Source organism: Rhopilema esculentum, chromosome 18, assembly GCF_057945365.1.
Source record: "Rhopilema esculentum isolate cy_ngs chromosome 18, ASM5794536v1, whole genome shotgun sequence".
Lineage (NCBI taxonomy): Eukaryota > Metazoa > Cnidaria > Scyphozoa > Rhizostomeae > Rhizostomatidae > Rhopilema > Rhopilema esculentum.
In genome coordinates, this window is record NC_142832.1 from 7520245 (window position 1) to 7539607 (window position 19363).

General features: G+C 36.1%; 2 protein-coding genes across 3 annotated transcripts; one reads left to right on the forward strand and one right to left on the reverse strand.

Annotated features, from left to right (window-relative positions):
- The first annotated feature begins 1117 nt into the window (after positions 1 to 1117).
- On the forward strand, positions 1118 to 8886 carry LOC135696817 (monocarboxylate transporter 10). Its single transcript, XM_065216337.2, has 5 exons — positions 1118 to 1341; positions 3930 to 4504; positions 5579 to 5725; positions 6073 to 6298; positions 7329 to 8886. Exons 1-5 carry the CDS (start codon positions 1179 to 1181, stop codon positions 7847 to 7849), a joined length of 1632 nt encoding a protein of 543 aa, XP_065072409.2. The 5' UTR covers positions 1118 to 1178; the 3' UTR covers positions 7850 to 8886.
- A 182-nt stretch (positions 8887 to 9068) lies between these two features.
- On the reverse strand, positions 9069 to 19329 carry LOC135696818 (uncharacterized). 2 transcript variants are annotated; one of them, XM_065216339.2, is made up of 3 exons: positions 17160 to 19329; positions 13028 to 13114; positions 9069 to 10162 (listed from the first exon to the last, which is right to left on the reverse strand). In XM_065216339.2, the coding sequence occupies exons 1-3, from the start codon at positions 17182 to 17184 to the stop codon at positions 9552 to 9554; spliced, it is 723 nt and encodes a 240-aa protein (XP_065072411.2). In that variant the 5' UTR covers positions 17185 to 19329; the 3' UTR covers positions 9069 to 9551. The 2 variants fall into 2 exon arrangements, with proteins under 2 accessions (XP_065072411.2, XP_065072410.2); XM_065216338.2 differs by lacking the exon at positions 17160 to 19329 and adding an exon at positions 16427 to 17105.
- Between the last annotated feature and the right edge of the window lie 34 nt (positions 19330 to 19363).

The window sequence follows — 19363 nt, forward strand, 5'->3', positions numbered from 1 at the left end:
TAATACTAATAATGACACTATTGAGCCGTTACCAGCGCAACTAACAAAAACAAACAAACATTTGCATTATGTAATATGGTAGCCATTTGGTTAGGCAAATGTTTTCAAAAGAAAAACAGCTTAAAATGCAGGTTATTTGATCGTTTCAGCCAGAAGGATTTCCTTCGATAAAAGGAACATTTTAAGATGAATCTACATCAATGCCTCTATAGACCTGCCATGTTTAGCGTTTTCATGGCCAAAGGCAGGTGTAGGTGGATAATATGACAAAAACAATACCACTAGAAGAGGTTCTGGTGGCTTATATACTTCGATGTCTTGAATACCTAGTTTCATTCACCAAGCCCTTACGCGTCCCTTACCTTGTAAAAGTGAGCTCTATCTGTTTGTTCTCGTTCACTTACCTGATGCCTACCTGTTCTCGAGGTGTGAAATTTGTTGCTTGTAAAGGTTCTAGACCAACCAAAGCTGCTATTTCATAGAATTAACTTAGATTTAAAGCATGTAAGCATGTAAAGGAAAGTAAAATATTTAAGGCATCAATTGGCATGGTTTTATCATTATTCAGTTTGATACCGTGGAACACAACATTTCGTTAATTCCTGTTGTTAATGATTAATGACAAGGGCCTAAATCCCTATTTCACTCAAAAAGATGTACTTTAAATTCAAAATCAATTGTCGCAATATTCCTTCTTATCCCAACGAAAACAAACAACTGAAATTTTGGTTAAAGATCAGGCCGGGAAAGCGATAGAATAACAAATTAGGTGATCTGACATGAACCGATGAACATTTCTTGTACTTCCCTTCTTTCAGAGGAGACGCCATTTCTGTTTTAAGGCACCTGGTCGTCTTTGGTTTTCCCCTGAGCATCATGCAATATCGATGTCCTGTTACCTAGGTCAAATCTGCTAGTCTCGTGATTTGAGCGTTGACTGTATTTGGTCTATCAAACAATAGAAGGTCTATCACCTGTTTCATTGAACTTTATCTTCAGCCAATCAGAATCGAAAACCGGTGACTATGCTAGCCTTTTTTGTCCATGATTTACAGGAAATTAACGCTGATTGGCTGATAGAAACAAAGAGATTTGGGCTAATACGGACCTAGGTCTAAAAAGTCTAAGTGGAAATTTTTTCAACGACTGGCGTGGAAAGCAGACGACAAGAAGACAAGATGGAGGGTTCTACTCCCGAGCGCAAGATGGATAGCTGGTATTCTTGGGTCGTCTGTGCAGCATTATTTTTCATAGAATTTATAGTTATGGGTCTCTACACGTCGTTTGGTACCTTGTTCGTAGCACTGATCGAAGAGTTCAACGCTTCTGAAAGTTCAGCAGGTATAGTTACCTCGTTCAATTTCAACCAAGGAATATGAGCAGAACTATGTAGATTTCATTATGAGCAGAGCTATGTAGATTTCATTTTGATAGCTTTTCTCAAACGATGATTAAGCTTGTTTGATTAATTTTAAGCTCAGAAGACGTTTTTATAAACTAAGACAGCTGGAAGAATTTTGGCCTGAATTTCGATTTTGAATTCATAGTTTCTTAGACATCTTAATGACCTAAACACTTCTCTGTTGACTTAATTTTCATCGATTTAAAAACTTTAAGATTTCGATTAACCATTTTGATGGCCTACTGGCTATTTTTGGTTAGAATATATAGTCTCGTTCGCCGTAGCTTCACCTCGAAGTTGATAAAACTATGAGTTTAATTTGAATATCAAATGTAAGAAATGCGCTGAGCTGCGTTAAAGCAAGGCTTGATATAATGCCGTCCTAAGCAAAAACATCTGCCTCCAAATGATAAATCATTGCCTCCCCAAGTCGTTTGATAAACGATGAACGCACGAATCCAAAGCTAGAGTTTTCATATTTCCTTGAACTACCTCTTTTTTATTTCCATAATTTCGGGCGATACGATGTCTTTTCAAATCACAGTTTTATTAAATCAATCGTTCTTAGTTTTCTTGTTTGATTTTGGCTATGAATCCTACAATGTTTTTGAGCTGCCAGCCGATCGCTTTAGGATCTTGTCCTGGGCTAGTTGGTTCGTGGTCTATTCATGACAAAAGGCAGACCGAATCGAAAGTACAAGGTTCGGCTTGTGGAATCCCCTTCAGACTAGTCTTTGAGGTTACGGAGATGGTTCCCTGGGTACTAGAGCCGCAAAAATGCAGTGGTAGGAAAAATGTTCTTTTCCCCTCTTCTCTCTTTTTCGCCTTCGCAGCTCTCATTTTTTTCCTGCCGTTGAATTTTTGCGGCTGTGGTACCTAGGGTACGGAGATTGTCGCTCTTAAAACCAGCTGCAGCAACCAATTATCTCTTCTTGAAAGCTCTTGACCCCCACAAGGATGGCAAACACGATTATTTCTGTTTGATAACGTGAATATTTTAGAAAAAGCCGTCTTAGATGCTTAGTCCTGCCCTGCTATGTGTGATAACCTTGGTTCATCAGGCTTTTCCTAGATTTGTGCTCTCATTTTCCGTTAGCCGGCAAGCAGCTTTTGTTTGTCGAAAGATCTCAGGGCTTTTTCAACATGCAGCTCTACACAAAATGTGCAGTTCAAGAAGCCTTCTGTGCACTTATAAACAAAATTCCGTGCAGTTCTAAAATTTTTACTCAATGCAAAAGAAAGTCAAGAAAATTGTTGCAAAAAGATATACAAAAACAAACAAGTTAGAAAAAAACAAACAAAGTTTCATAAATGAAACAAACAAAGGTAATGCTCAAATTAAACAAATACCTTTTGGGAAAAAAGACATTTGATGGTAAGGAGATTTAGTGTTTACGAAACTTCATGAACGTTTTTCTAGTCACGCATACGCAAAGAAGTGTTAAACTCTTAAATCAAAGAATATTAAAAATCTAGAGCTAAAAGTAAATCATGTTACAAGTTTTGACTTTAAATTTTACAGCGGTATGTTCAAACAACACAGACAGCCAACTAAATTCTCAACTTGTTGTGCAGTTACTAATGAGGGGGGGGCAGAAGGGGACTGAGGAGGGCCTTAGCCTCCCCTCCAACACTTTCCAAATTGTACTTAAAACCATAGAAACAATTGCCTTCTTCTTTTTTATATAATGTTTAGCCTCCAAAAACGACGAAGCCCCCTAACTCTGTAATATGATCTGCAGTCCTTCCATAGGCATGGAAATGAAACATGCATAACTTCAGTGTCTACATATAATTGCGTATCAGGTGCATTTTGTTTAGGCTTTTAAGAAGTAAGAAAAAATTCTTCAACACGGTAGTCCCCAGAATAATGTACAGCTCTAAATTTTTTTTTTAAAAAATCCTGAAAGTTTTAAAAAACCGGTTTTTTGCAATACCTGCGTTTTTATGATTAAAACTTCGAACAGTTCTAATGTTTTGAGAATGTATAATTATGGCGACCATTAAGAGGTACCAAATAAATACAAAAATAGGACATCAAGCAATGTTAAAGCTTGTCAGGAAAGATGAAATAAAGCATGAGTTGAGTTGTGAGTAAATAACATGAGAGAAAGCGAAGGCCAATTCAGATATTTGCGTTTCAGGTATATGCAGAGATGATTTCAATCTGATAAAGCTCGTAGGATTGGCACTTATCCCCCCTCTTCTAGTGTAATGGGGTTTGAGTAGATAAAGAACGATAGCGAGAGGTTGCGTGCAACTCGTATTGAGATTATGAACTGACTTATGATATTAACAGCGATTTCAAAATATACAAACCGGAAAATTATTAAAAGCATATTTAGCATGAATTAGTGATTAGATTCCAGTTCTATTACACTAGCAACCCCTAGCATCAATCCTACCTTGACAACTGTGTGTTTCCGCTATAGGTTCTAATCCTTAGCAAAAACTTATAATGTTTTATCAAATTAACTAAGCTATTTTTCCCAACCAAGCTTTACCATTATTTCTATCTCTCTTTCAGCTTGGGTCGGATCTGTCGCCTTCTCCATTTGCTACCTGAGTTCGTTCCTTGTCAACATGCTACTGCCTCGCCTTGGCTACCGTGCAGTGTGCTGCATTGGAGCTGTCTTGTTTGGCACTGGGCTTCTAGTTTCATCATTTGCCACCTCTATTTCAGTTCTATTCGTGACATATGGAATAGTCTATGGCGTTGGTTGTGGATTGATTCACTTTACGGGGATCTTCGTTATACCCATGTTTTTTAAATACAAGCGTGGAATCGCCTATGGTATAGCTCTCAGTGGACATGGTATTGGCGCCCTTCCTGTCGGTTACATGATTGATCTACTTATTTCAAACTTCGGGCTAAGAATCACACTGCGCATGTGTTCCATATTGGCTGTTCCTCTTTTTATATGTGGTCTTACTTTTGGCTCTACACGGGTAAAGAAGAAGTGCAAATGTGATAGGAAATCAAAATTAGAGAAATTCGATACAAAGTCTTCAAATAAGATATGGAAAAACAAGGCACTGGTAGCATTCTCGATTGCTATGTGGATGAACGGATTTGGTTACTATATTCCATCTGTTCATTTGGTAAGAATATAAACATCAATTCTACATTTTTATGAATTGCTTCTTAAAACAAATCATTTTATTAATTGTTTTCCCATAATACAGGCTTTTCTAAAGGACAGAGCAAATTTATCGAAAAAGAGGCTGGTAGGCAGGTTTTCCTTAAACGAGGCTCCTATGGAAACAATTTTCTAAACTTTTAGAAGTATTGATAGAAATTTAAATTAAGTTAGCTCAATTTTCTTGCTAAGCTACTGTTAGATAATGATGATCAGGCCCTTATGAGAGCAAAAAAACCATGTTTGCACTATGGTACCTTGAAACTAGTGGATACTTTTCGATAGTACCGTCTAATTCTAATAATTAGTTTGCCTAGTTTTTCAAACACTTACTTTCAAACTCTTCATAATTATATTGGTTTAGGCCAACTTTAAGCACCTCGATCTTTTTGTTTTTGCTGGTTGCCGGTTCATTTAGATATATTCCCCTAACTCAACAGCGGCTTTGCTGCTTCTTTAACCAGCCCACGGGTACCAGTTGCCACTCTAATCGCATCTCTACAAATGCAAGCTTGTTAATTTGATAGAACGAGTTTTCGATAAAGTCTCGACATAATCATTGCTGTTCCTCCGTACCTGTGTTTATTCATGTTTCAAAGATTGTGTTTTTGTATTTTCTTCGATAAATAAGCTCTTCCAAGCAAAGAAGCTGGTCACATGCGCATTTACAATTCATTGGCTTTTGAAAAGCATAAACAATTTAAACACCCGTTGTACTTTGATGTTCCAGTTGAAGCATGTGCAATTAGGTTGGAGACATATCACTAAAAGTAAAGTAGAATCCAACAAAAATTTTATCTTTCCTCGAGCTCTTCAAACAAACTAAGAGAATCTTTTATCAAAAATAAAAGGGAAGGGGACAATTCCAGGGCATGGCAATTTAAATTTTTGTGTTCTTAATGTCCCTTGTCGTGGTTGCTAACTATGTAGAGATCAGTATGTGTGACAACCGTTTTTCAAAGACTCAATACATTAACCAAGGTTTTTAGCGACAGAAGCTTGTAGGATTACACCTAATAACCTGTACATTTTTCAGATAAACATGGCCGAGGGCCAAGGTGTGTCTTTGATGCAAGCAACCTTGCTACCAAGCTCTATCGCACTTGCACAGTCGGTTGGCAAAATCGTCTTTGGACAAATTGCGATGTGGTACCGCAACATAAACGTGGTCTATTGCTGCCAGGTAACTCGTTGTTAATGTGATCTGGAAAAGATTTTGCAATTTTGAGTTCTAAGCACATCACATAAAGGGAGGGCCATAGCCAAGCTCACTATGCTGTCATAGATCATTCCTCGAGAAAGGTTAATCCCCTTTAGCAAGTAAGTATTTTTTCACAATAGTGGTTTACATATTCCCCGAGGCCGGTATTTCTCGTCTCCATGACTTAATCCAACTATCAAATATCTAATTTCATAGATATATTTAGAATTAATGCCGTCACTGATACAAGGATTAATAGCTACTGCATTCCGGTGTTTCTTTACAAAAAAAGTCTTGATTGCAATTAACTATATCTTAATTTTTTTCAGGCTACACTTTTCATATGTGGACTGGTAACGACTTTTTGCCCATTGCTGACCAGTTTTGGCGGGATGCTTTCTTATACGATTCTCTATGGTTTCTTCGATGCATGTTCCACAGTTTTCACCCTCAAAGTGATTGAAGATATCGTTGGCGAGCACAGCCTTGACAGTGGATATTCTTTTGAAATGGTTGGCATGGCAATATTTATGCTCATCGGACCACCAGCTGCGGGTAAGTGTCATGATCTAAGCAGTCTACCGCGTGAAACGAGTTTTACATCTAGCAAGTGAAAGTATAGAAGGAGATGATGGTGTAGACTTGATGTGACTCGGTAAATTGTATACGAAAATTTCAAGTCTCTTGACGAACCCCGGCCCATCCAACACCACCTTACTCAAAAGCTATCTAGACTGACTGAAAATTAAGAATTATTATTAAAAGAGTTCAAAGTATAGTTTAAACTCGATTGCATTCACGCTCCCTTTAGACCATATGCATCTTTTGTCGATTTGATATACCTTGTTCATGCTAGATACATCACGTCCATTGATATATGTCCAAAACTTGCCATAAGGAATAAATACAAGATATTCATTAGAAGATAAGAAACTTGAGTACTCAATGCAAAAAAGTAGAAAAGCGGATTTTCCATTAGTGTAATTGAGTGGTTGGCATCAAACTTTAGGGGCAAACAATATAAATCCCCTAACAGCCTCGCAAAATCTTCACCACCAACGTCAGAAGACTCAAACTTTCACCCTGGTACAGATTCAAAAATGTTAGAAGTAATGACATTAAAAAAACAAATATATGTTTGCCGCAGCAGCAGAAACATCAAATCTGAGTCCTCAGCGTTGCCTTTTGTTTCTTAAAAGCCGCCGAAACTGAAGAATCCGGCCAGGATAATCCGATTAACCACGTGTCATACAGGTCGAAGAGTTTTTCAATTACATTAACAAATTGCAGGTCTTCTCGGGTCAGGAAACGCTCTCCTAATCATATGACATCTAGCAAAACAGGAAACCTATCCAGATCCTCCATGTCCACCGAAAAATGAAGTACAGTGGAATCCCGATAAAACGAGCTCCGCAGGGAACCTGAAATGGTTCGTTATATCGGGATTCCACTGTAGTAAGGTGTTCAATCATCACTAGTTTAGAAAATATAGTAGTCTTTAGATTACTTAGATGCAAAACCTGCACCCCTGAAATCAGTAATAAAACCTATGTAAAGTCTAATTTAGTTCTTTTTCTGTTTTCAGGATTCCTGTATGAAATAACTGGCTCATATGCAATACCGTTCTTCCTATCTGGCGGTTTTTCAACAATATGTGTCTGCCTCTTGTTCTTAGTGCCATTTTTGAAAGACAAAGATACTACTCCAATAGACTATAGCGAAAAATTCAAGCGCAAAATTTCAATATCAAGTACAAGCTCGACCAGTTCCTCGTCTTCTGATGTTTCTAGGTTTTCTGATGATTCGGGTATTAGTTTACAAATGGAAGCTGAGCGAACAGAAAATCAGATATCAGTACGAAAGCCATCAGTTACTTCTTCGTTATCTTCATCGTCCTGTGATGGCGCGTCTCTATCAGATTATGAAACTGACGAAGTTTTGGAAGTAACGTATTCCGATGAGGAAAAAGAAAGCATTCAAATTAGTATTAATGAGGAGGAACATTACAGTTTAAACTATGAAAAGATTAAAGATTCATGTTGGCTGATAGGGATCGCTGATAATAAATTAGAAGATTTCACTGCTGCAAGAGAAACAGTGGTGTAGCTACTTGGGAAATTCGGTATAGAAATTGTTTATCGATGCAAAGAATGCTTTCCACAAGCTGCCTTTCACCATCTGCATCCACCAAAAAGTATTTGACGAACGATTGGGATAACCTTCAAATGGTTATACTCTCGAGAGGATATCAAGACCATGGCATGGCAAATATTGTTGAAACTGAAATGTTGATTGGATAGCAGCTGGAAAGCTATTCAAGAAAAAATTGATAGATTTAACGTTATGTGACGTTAATGACATAGTAGTTTATGTAATTCCGAGATATGGAACAAGATTTACTAAAAGTTTTTCAATAACAGATAGTGATAATTTTCATCTTATACTTGGTATTTCTTCATTTTATAGACGCCTATTATAGTTTATTTCCTATGGGGCAATAAATAGCTGTCAATATAGTGAATAAGATTTTTTTGTAAAACGGGAAAAAATTTGAATTCATACTAGTATTTGGTAAGAGCGTTGTGTAGATCAACTAACATTATAAATAATTAAACATTTTACCTGCAGGGGAAGTCTTTATTCTCAAAATATTGATAAAGTCTTAGTTGTCACAAAACTCTCTGCGAGCCAAATTGACTATCAAATATGGGATCTAGTGAATTATTTGTTTGCAAGTTCCTTATATATTAAATGCCTATAAAGTAGCTGTTTTAGAATTTAGAAGTGTTACAGGATGTTAATTATTCAAACTCTGCGACTCTACTAAGCATTCTATTCTAGATTATAGTAATTTAAGTTATTACAATCTTGCCTGCTATAGTATCACAAAGGTTTGTTGCCTATATTTTTTAGACTTTTCAAATTTATTGTTATTTCACATTGACCAAAATAACTATTCTTCACAAGGGCTTAAGAGATCAATTATTTCAAGATTAGGTGTATATTTTGTTTCATAGTTCGTTTTTAGAATAACACTCCAATTACGCAAAAACTTTGTATTGCTTTAAGTTATGTTTATAGTCAATTTGTCAAAACGATGTATATATTTAGAATTTTAAGAATTACAATGCTTGAAATCTTGTTTCTCCTTGCTTGATTTTTCGAACATCGATAACCATGTTTAAAGTCATCATGGTTTGCAATACTCTTTATTGTTTACTGGAAATCGTATTACCTATTGATATTTTCTGATCTTGTTATCGTGCTACCAATAAATTAAAAAATGGCCTGCAATCAGGGGCGTAATTATTGGGGTGGAGGATGGGCTGTGCTGTTATTGGTAATATGTCTCTTAAACATATAACATCTTTAGATCCCAACTGGCCTTTGGGTTTTTTTGGCTTTATGATATTTAAAGTTTAAAATGGTGGTAAACAAGATCATAGAGTGCTAACTTCCGTATTTAAAACAATGATTAAAAGAAAGAAATAAATTACCCTTATGTGTTGAAAAATATGAAACGAAATAATTGTATTCTACATTGCGAGACTTGACTTTAAAGCGCAAAAACTTAAAATTATTTTCGATTTTTCTCAGTTTACGAAACACGGCTTCTTAAGATCTATGAAACTGTTCCTGTCTATGAAATAAAATAATGCGAAAGAGGCTCGGCCTCTACCTCAAAAAAATCCACCGTGTACAGGATTTATTTGTCAAACAAACTATCCTGTTGTAAGTTGTTCCTTCAGCAGTAAATTTAGGCTGCCGTCTGTTTGATGCTATTTGAGGGTACGCAGAATTCTATTCATCATGGAAGCTTTTTCGAACCTTTAGGTCTCTTGATCTTCTTGACTTTGTTCTTGTTTTTAACGTACACATTTCTAACCATCATTCCAAGTATTCCAAAAACTAGAATTGCACCCAAAACTCCAAAGACAATGGCAAATACGGATGCCTCCTGTGTCTTTGGTTCTTCTGTGTTGGTCTTGTTTCTGCTGAACACAAACTGGTTTCCACTGCTTGACGCTGTCATGGCAATTGACTGGGTAGAAACGTCAGCATTTTGTGGCGTTGCTGATCTTTGATATTGTGATACCTTTGGCAAATCAGTTAACATGCTGGCCTTTTTATGTAGAAGTGTGTTTGTTGGAGACACACTCTGCTCCAACATAGTTTTAATGGGAGAGCATCCTTTGGTTGTCGCTGAAAGATATGTTGTTTCATGACAAGGGCTTTCTAAAGAGGCAGATGGGCTCACTGTCCTCTGTAAATCAAAGGAACTGCTGAAATAGTTTGTTTCCTTTTCTGATAGTGTTTTTGCGTGATCGGCTGCAGCAGAAAATGAACTTGAAAAGTATGGGCTACTGCTTGTTGTACCAGAAGTGTTGTCTCCAGAATCATTCACAGATGAAAGAGGGCCTAAAAATGAATGTTTGATAGGAAACATCGAAATTGAAATAATAATATAAATAACACAATAAACGTAAATAAACATGGCTTAGTTTTCCCTGATTTTCTTATTTTTTCCTTCTTAAAACTTGTGACATTGTGAAACGACACTAAACGTTAGAGCAATTAATAAGTCATAGCTAACAGAAGAAAACAGCAGCACATATTGGTCATGACAATATAAGGTGGGCACACCTTATTTTTGTCATCAGTGGAGGTGAAAGAGAATATCTTAGGAGTCTATTACAAAGCCCTTGAAAGGGAGAGGAGGGTGGGATTTGGAAAAGAGGGAGGAGAGATCAAGCTTGTTGATTTTAGATTTGAATAAAGACAGGTTACAAGAAGCTGGGAGTTAGAAAGAGGATAGGGCATTCGAATACTGACAATATCTTGTGAAGAAGGATTAGTTGTGGGACAGAGTTCGTTAATTTGGCAAAGAGACTGCAAAAGTGTAACCACTGGAAGAGTATCTGGTATAGCGTATATGTCTCAGGGGACCTGGGACCATATCTTATATCCACAGATAGCAATGTCCCTGGTAAATTCTATAGAAATTGAGAGATTTGAAACAGAACAATGCAACAAGATTGTCAGGCTGATGAGGCCAATGGCTTTGGATTGGATTTTGTCAAAAGCACTACCCAAAAATGAGAGCAGTACTCCAAAGAAGGACAAGTTTTGGACTTGATTGTTAAGAGATGTGATGGTGAGAAGAATGTATGTGCTAGAGAGGAGCCTCTAAGTTTTTTGGGTTGAATGTTCAGCAAAAGAAAAATTGTGAGAAATTCTGTTAAGGTTGAATGAAACTGAAAAGCCTACTTGTAAATATACGTAGAAATGTCCAATTCAGTACCATTTGTGGAAACAGGAGAAAATCTAGGGTTTTGTTTACGTGAAATAACAACCATGTGCCTTTTGCGTCACTAATGAGATTGTCTTTGCCTCGCTTTCTCATTATTGTCAGGTTATCAGTGAGAAGTGAGACTCAAATATTTCCTTGCAACGGGTGTTGATAGGAGAATTGCATTGAGAATCGTAAGGAGAACGAAAGGCTAATCCTTACAGCGAAAAGGTATTAATAGCAAAAGAATTAAAATTTGTAACTGTGGAAGCTAGTAAATCATTTATTAAAAAGATGAACAAAAGAGGAGATATGGCAGATCTCTGTGAAACACAAGCATTAATTGGATGGAAACTGGAAAGGTAGCCGTCAAATTTTTTGTCCTTTAGTGAAGAAAGCCCAAAACCCTAGCCATTTATTTGATTGATGTTTCTTTAGGTAAGATACAGTTTTTCCAACAGAAATCAGGATTTATAAACCCAGCAATCAAACTGAGGATATGTGCTCTCTTATCCTCAACAGTACCATAAAGACGTCGTAATAGCCATTTCCATATGAGACGTGGTTAAATCCAGACTTAATATCAATTGCTGAAGATACCTGAATAAGCTCAATGAGGCATCAATTATACATTAATTTCGTAAAGTTGTGTATTACAAAAACCTCGATGATAGGAGTCCTTTGCATGTATGGAGATGCCTGCAGGCTGTCAAGGCTGTTTTAGGTTTGGAAATTAATAAGCCCAGACCAATGTCAAAAACAATATACCTCATAGCAACAGTGGCAGATGTTTACTTTGTGATTTTAATGTAAACACAACCGCAATTGAAAAATTAAATGATAAATTAGGTCATATCAGAACAACTCTGCATCTTTCCTCGAATATTGATTGCGGCATACTTTTTGTCTTTATAACAAAGGCTCGACTTTTTATACTTCTGTTTGGGAATAGGTTGCACCAATGCAGCGGCCAAGCAAATTCATTCAAAGGGTACTTAAGTGACATAATCTACGAATTTTGGTTTCAATGTAACTGTATTTTACGGTGATGCAGGCTTAGCTTAAGCATTCTTAAGGTAAGCAATCTGAAGCTAAAGCTCAGAAAAACACAACATAAGTTGTAAATATATAAAAAGCAAGCCAAAAGGAACTTGTGCACTTAAATTCAGTGCTACAAAGATTAAAACACGTATCTTATTATGAAGAATTTGAAAAAACGACGAACATTTTTTGCATAAAGCTTCGTCTTGATTTTAAAAGTACTAGCTGTGCAGTGGCAAACTTTGGTGTGAGATGATGCCTTGACTTTAAAGGCCCCCCTTCAAAATTATATCGATTCATATTATTTGACAGTGACATAATCAAGATTAATAATCATTTCAACTTAATCAGAAAGTTAGATTTGCCTACGTTAAAGAATAACAAGCAGCTAAATTGATGATATGGGTGGTCAATTACAGTAGATTTGTCCACTAAAGGAGACGGTTTGAAACATTTGCATCTCCAACCATTAAAGTGTCGATGTTGTGCAGACATGAGCAAGCCTGTCTATAGGGCAGCTGAAACAGAATAGGACAGATAGGGCAGCTGAAACAGAAAGAGCCATTTTCCATACAATGTGGTAAAATTACCAGAAAGCATAAGTTAGGAGGTTTTTAAACCGATTAGCCCAGCCTTAACCAAAGAATATTTATGTCCTATAAAAACATTTTGATCTCATCCAAGTTGATGAAGAGCATTTTTTAAAAACCGAAATTCACAGAGGAAATTTTGCTTCACAGAAAATTTGCATTTGTACATTTGCAATTTTACGTAGCGCTGTGGGTTGACCCCCGCTTATCACTTCCTTGGATGCAGATTTGGCATTTTTCTACAAATCTAAAGGAACAATTAGAGCGGACTATTTTATTTACTTTGGGACCTTAGGCTTAAGCTTTGAGATGAATTTTGCATGAGGAGGTGCTGTATTTTAAAAAATGAAGATGAAAACTCACTTTGACAATGAATGTGCCATGAATGCCGAATAAAGACAACGATTACAAATACAGTCCGAAGGTTCATCTTCCAGGGGGATTGAAGAACTAGAAAGAGAGTGGTTATGAATCATTTACATTGTGTGTTCATAAGCTGTAGTTGCTGTTTGAAAGAATCTAAAAACAGATAAATTCTAAAAACATTCTTTTCAAATTAAAATGTACTTCCACTTCGACACAATGATGCAAATAGAATTAAAACAGAATATCCACAAGGAATGATAGTGAAACAGGGGCGGATCCAGCAAAAAACCTGACTGAGTTCCAGGCCAACGCTAGGGTCTTTCAGATAATGCATTGATCATTGTGCACAAGACAACATTATGATTCATATTTATGCATTTTGGTACCATTGAGGGGGGAGTAGGGAATATCTACTCACTAAATATAGATTCTAGATTTCTTTCCGACAAAAAACAGTGCCTCTGTGAGTAAAATTTTCAACCCCCTCCCTTTCTCAATACCCTTTGCTCGTTTTGGATGCCATAGCAAAGGTTTTCCATTTTGTTTTGCTCGCAATTTGTTGTTTTGCCTCAGTAGATACCAGCATATTCATCAAAATATGGTGTTCCGTCTGAGCATAGGTTTTACGTGCCTTCAAAGACTGCAATTTAAAGCAAAGTTAGTTAACACTCCTGGAAAATTAACGATGTCTCCTGGTTTTATCTCAAACGCTTAATAATCTGCTAGAATGATGCGATGGTCGGTCTTGAGTATAAGACATCTGCAGTCGCCATTTCGAATTCAATGTTTTGCAGTTCCACAATAGAACAAAAACAATAGGCAGTCAATCAACTACGGGCCATTGTACAGCTCTCTTACAAATATCATATCACTTGGTATCATTTCGGAGTTCCAGATGCTGTTTTGACTGAGTTCCATCCGTGTTCCACACAAAAAATTCATTGTTTCAGTTCGTTCACTTCCAAGGCACAAAACGTTTATTTCCGAGTTCTAGCACATCTAGACAGCTGTTCAAGGATTAATTTAAGGTGCAGTGATGACCAATTTTTGCAGCGATGAATCAAAAATGTGCAGTAATGAATTGAAAAATGTGCAGTGATGAATTTCTTCACTTTTCAGTTTAAAATACTCAAAATACTACTGATTACACTACTGAGACAAATGAATACCAACTATCATCGAGAATCAATTGAGATTATGGAATCAAGCTACGTGTGGAGCTCAATTAAGACCAACGTTAATAATGAAAACCATATACAGTTAGTCACAAACGCACTTCATAATGCCTTTGAATTTGAAAATCCGTATGCTAGTAATACGACGTGGCAAAACTCAGCCAACTCAGTATGAGTTTGCGCATCCCTTTTTGAAACGATATTTCAAGTAGAGGCATCAATGCTTGTTGTTAGGTTTCATCGGCCATTTTCTACTTTTTATGATAACCAAATGAATTATATCTTTATGTATCTCAGGCACGATGCCACTTGGGGGCTGGGGGCTAAAGCCCCCCTTTTTCAGAGTAAACATTTTTTGACCCTCTTTTTTCTTATTTTTGAAAACAAAGTATGAAATAACAAGAGAATAAACTGTTTATATCATACTGTTTAATTTTCTTTTATCTTGTTCAGCTATATTTCTATTATTTTTCTATGATTTGTATTAATTCAGTAGATAACATTCTAGTTTTTATATCATTGCAATGTCTACATTTTGGATGTGTAAACCTGGCCTACTGAAAATACTCGAGACAAAAAAGATGCATATTTATGTTCAGGAAGTAAAATTCTCTCAATCAATACAACAGCTTTTTGTTATTCACATCGACGTGCACTCTGAACCGAGTTTTTGCGCATTACTCCTCCCCTCTCAAATTTTTCTAAAAATCAATAATCGATGTTTTTCTGAGAATCGTCGAATTGTTTTATCTAACGGTATAGTAAATTGTTTGATTTTAGTCTGGGAGATGCATTTTTATTAGCCGTTCTAGAAGGCCAGTTTCAAAAATTTTCTTTCGCATCGGACTCAACCATGGTGGGTCCTCATATATCACTAAACTCCATTCTTAGCCCCCCCCCCCCAGGTTCAATTTCGTGGCGCCGTTCCCCTGTTTTACCAATGTTAAACCGTTGATTCATATTTCAAAAGTAGGATTTCAGGACTCTCCTAATAAACAAACATTAAGCATATCCCGCGGATAAACTAACAAAACTTTATCTGCAACTTGATAGAATGCTTACATATCTGTAAACAAAGTTAGCATTTATGTAGAATCTCTTCTGTCAGTAAAGGTGTCTTAAAACTATTTTGCAAAGCATTTTTCTGGTCAGATGTATACATTATCAGTATAAGCTGCTGAATTACACTAAAAGTGTCCCTGAAAATAATGTAAAACGTTTTTGTTCCGCTCAAAAGAGGTCCAGTCAAAACTTAGCCACACCCATAGCCACACCCTATTTGGCCCAGAAAATCGGCGATTTACGCTGTTTTGTGCAGTGATGAAAATTCCTTAAACTAATGCATGCTGCTGTTGTCCTCCACAGTGTCTGGAAAATCGTTTCCAAATCACGACAGAGAAGAAACTGGCAGTTTTAAGATTTTGAAGAGACTGTGATAAAACTTAGAATTTTTAGGTTTCAATTTTTAATTTAAATATTACTTGTTTCAGGTAACACTATTTTTAGCTGTATGTTGGAAAACTGACTGAGTTCTGTGCACCAAGGAACTCACTCTGGATCCGCCTCTGTGAAAAGTGGTATCATCAATGCCACAGCGTATTCTTTTCTGGACAGCATGAGCCCTATATATCCCCTTTTAAAATGATGGTATTTCAATCAAACGAACAGATTAAAAAGTAACTAAGCTATTCAAAAGACTACTGATCAAAAGACTACTGAATTGTGATACTTCCCTGCTTTCTTAACAACATTTTTCTTGTCAACAAGATATCTTGATTAGGTGAAAATCAAAGGAAACAAATTGACATAAGTTATGTGATATCTGTTTGATAAATCATAATGACTAAGTTGAGAGCATGTGTCATTGTACTTGCCATGATTAGCGCTGACATTGTGATCTCTTAGTTTCTACATTACCAAAGCCAAATCAAGCATTCTATCAATATGTTTATATGTGGAGGGCCCTTTGAAAATCAGCACTGCTAGAGGGCAACCTCTTTAAATATATTTTAAATGAATTGAATAAATGAATATTTAGGCTTTTTATACCTCTGAAAGTCTTCTTTTTGCTTAAGACTTTACATTTTCAGGGCTAAAATCAGTTTCAAGTAGCCGAAATTAGTGTTCGAAGGTAAATCATGTCTGAATTATAGGCCTAGGCCTATCTAAATTCGTAAAATTGTAAACTTTGCTTAAAAGAGATAATAGCATCGATATTTGCCTGCAATGGTCTTGCTCCTATGTAGTAGATGGTCTTTAAAACGACGAAGCAACCAAAACGTCATTTATTTTGGCCAAGACATTTAAGATGTTATCCACTCTGTACCATAAAACATAAACTTCACAACGTTGCCTTTTCTATAAGTCTTTTTGGTAAAAGCCTTGACGATAAATTGCAATATTTCCCTACGGTCTTTCAGTTACTCGCCAGAACTGAATGTTGCTGTCCAAAGCTATCAAGCAGGTATCAAAAAGAGCTGCTCTGTTAAATCATGGTGTTACAGTTTGCCATGTCATGTTCTGTTTGGTTTGTTTTTACTTGCTATTTATTATAGATTCTATAAAAGTCATCAATAAAGTCCAATCTCGCAGTCATATCGAGACAAACGAGAAAATTTAAAGCAAAATATTGAAACGCCCCGTTTTAAGGTTTGAGATATTAATTAAACAGAGCAAGTTTTTTGAATAAAGATTTCTAAAGGATTTCTCCGACAAAGTGCCCGTGTGCAAACATTTTAGTGGCAGGAGAGATTTGAAGCATGCGAAATCATCGAAATTCAAAGCAATACTCGAATTAATCTTTCAAAATTCATATAGATGCGTTCCATTAATTCATTTTCATCCCTATTCTTTCAGCGAAAACTCTACAGCGCGATTTCCTCTGCAATGAAAAGTTTAATAAAGATGAAATTTTATATTATAACCGGTACAAGATTAATCAAAATCGAACACACCTTTCGGAGTTTCTGTCAGCGACATAAAACTCGCAATAGTTTCTACTATTTTATCCTTTGGTTTAAATAATTAAACCTACCCTTCCATGGTTTAGGAAAAAAATTTGTTTAAAAATTCATCACTTTCCATTTCTGTTCTAGTCTGGCTCTCCTTTTTAAAATGGAATAAAAATAAATTGTGCAAAGCTAAAAAGCAATATTCAAATAAGTGAATTCGTTGCATTCTCTTGTACCTGAGCAAGTCATAACATTTACGTCTATTAACATTTACAGTTTATCATTTACGTCATTTACGTCAAGAACTCTTGTGAAGTCAAACTGTATCAATATTGTCTTTCGTAGAAAAACTTCAAAACCCAAAAAGGTTTGGCTTGCCATTTTGCAATTTAGAATTTTTTAGTATTGAAGTGTTGCCTGGGTTTTAAATTTGTTGAAAGTTTAAGATAACTAGTAACATTTTCTAAACTTCCATGCTTTCAAACCCCTCTGTGATTTAAGTACAACAATCTTCAATGGATAAAATTTCGAACAATAAACTACAGCAAAAATATTTTTGAACATATTTTTGAAATTTCGAACAAGTAGATTTTGGGACAAATGTTGATCAGTTTTTTGGATGTTTAAAGCAAAACCACGTCAGGTTTTTCATTCACAAACATTCTTTGATATTGTTATTGTACTCCTAAAAAATTTGGAAAAATCTCTGAAGGCTCGAATATGACTGTGTTAAGAAACTTTCAGTACCTGACTGACTCAAATTCTTAACTTCTTATAAAAATGTTTGACTTACAAACAAACAAACAAGCTCAAACAAAGTGTCCTTCCGAAGTTAAAGTTTCTAGAATACATAGAAAAAGGAAAGAAAAATCATCTATTTTCTTTTTTAAGTTCATACTTTTTGCCAGTTGGTTATAGGTGTATAGCGTGTCTCCTGATACTGTATCTATTAAAATATTCGCCGTGACAAACTTTTGGATAACTCTAAATTTTTTAAAAATGGACAAACCGAAAGTTTTTCACGCCGAAACTTTTTGTACCTAATGTATAATGACTTTATAAGATAGTTTTTAATGTTCAGCCCGTGGACTAGATGAAAAGGAAAGGATTTCCCATGTGGTGTGGGGGTGCGAAGGAAGTTCAACCCCCCCCACCCCTCCCAAAAAATTTTGCTTCGATTCGCCAAATTCACTTTTTTTACTATTTAGTTGTAACAAAAAGATGAAAAAAACTATTTTTCTTTCTTTTTTTCTTCTTTATCTCAAAGCTAAAAACTGAATTTTAGAAATGGGTGTTTCACAGTAATTTTCCAGTCACGTGAAGGCATCATAATCCAATCATTCCAAATGTTTTTAGCAAAATAAGCAAAAGTTTTTGACAAAAGTGAGAGGGTCATAGCCCTCCGGCCTCTCCCCCTCTCTTCGGAGGCCCTGTTGTCCTGTTGAAATGGCCTAAATCCTGCTGAAGAAGCCCAATTTTACCTGGTTTTGATACTTAATGGCTTCTGATGCAACTATAACTCACCCAAATGCTTCACCTCTACACAATGAAGTAGAGATAAGTTTTAGATACATTAAATTAAATCAAATTAAAACATTCCGTAATCTAAATCAATAACCTGCTTTTTGAAATCTGGTATGATATGTTGTGAAAGCCAATCTGTTACAACACGTTTTGGAAGCGAGCATCTTGTGGTACACTTTGAATAGAAATGTGTTAGAATCTCTCAGGAAGCATCAAGTCCTTCTTATTTTACAGAACAATTGAACCAAACATAGCTATCTTATGTTAGAAAATGCGTTTCCAGACGTAGATAATCAAAAAGATATCCTAGATGCATTCATTGATTCAAATTCTTTTCCTTTTGATTGCAAACGAACGACAAGCTAATTTTTGTTTGTCGACTTTGAAGTTTCCATTATCTGTTGCTTCAAAATATCTTGCATTATGCATACGACGGTTTGGTGTCAGGTGTTCTGTCAGAAAAAGCCTAGCCCAGCCGCTGGTAACTGGATTGGGGGGGGGCATGGATAGAAATATAGCTTTTTCTATAACTGCCTTACGAAATACGGTTAGATCAAGCTGCGCTTATAAGATCTTCAAACACAACTTTCACAAATTATTAGTTTCCCCTGCCCCCAGTGTCTACGAGCCTGCTTTGTCACCCAGTCGCGCGTTTGCCTCCCTCCCTCGTGTTTGTCGCAATT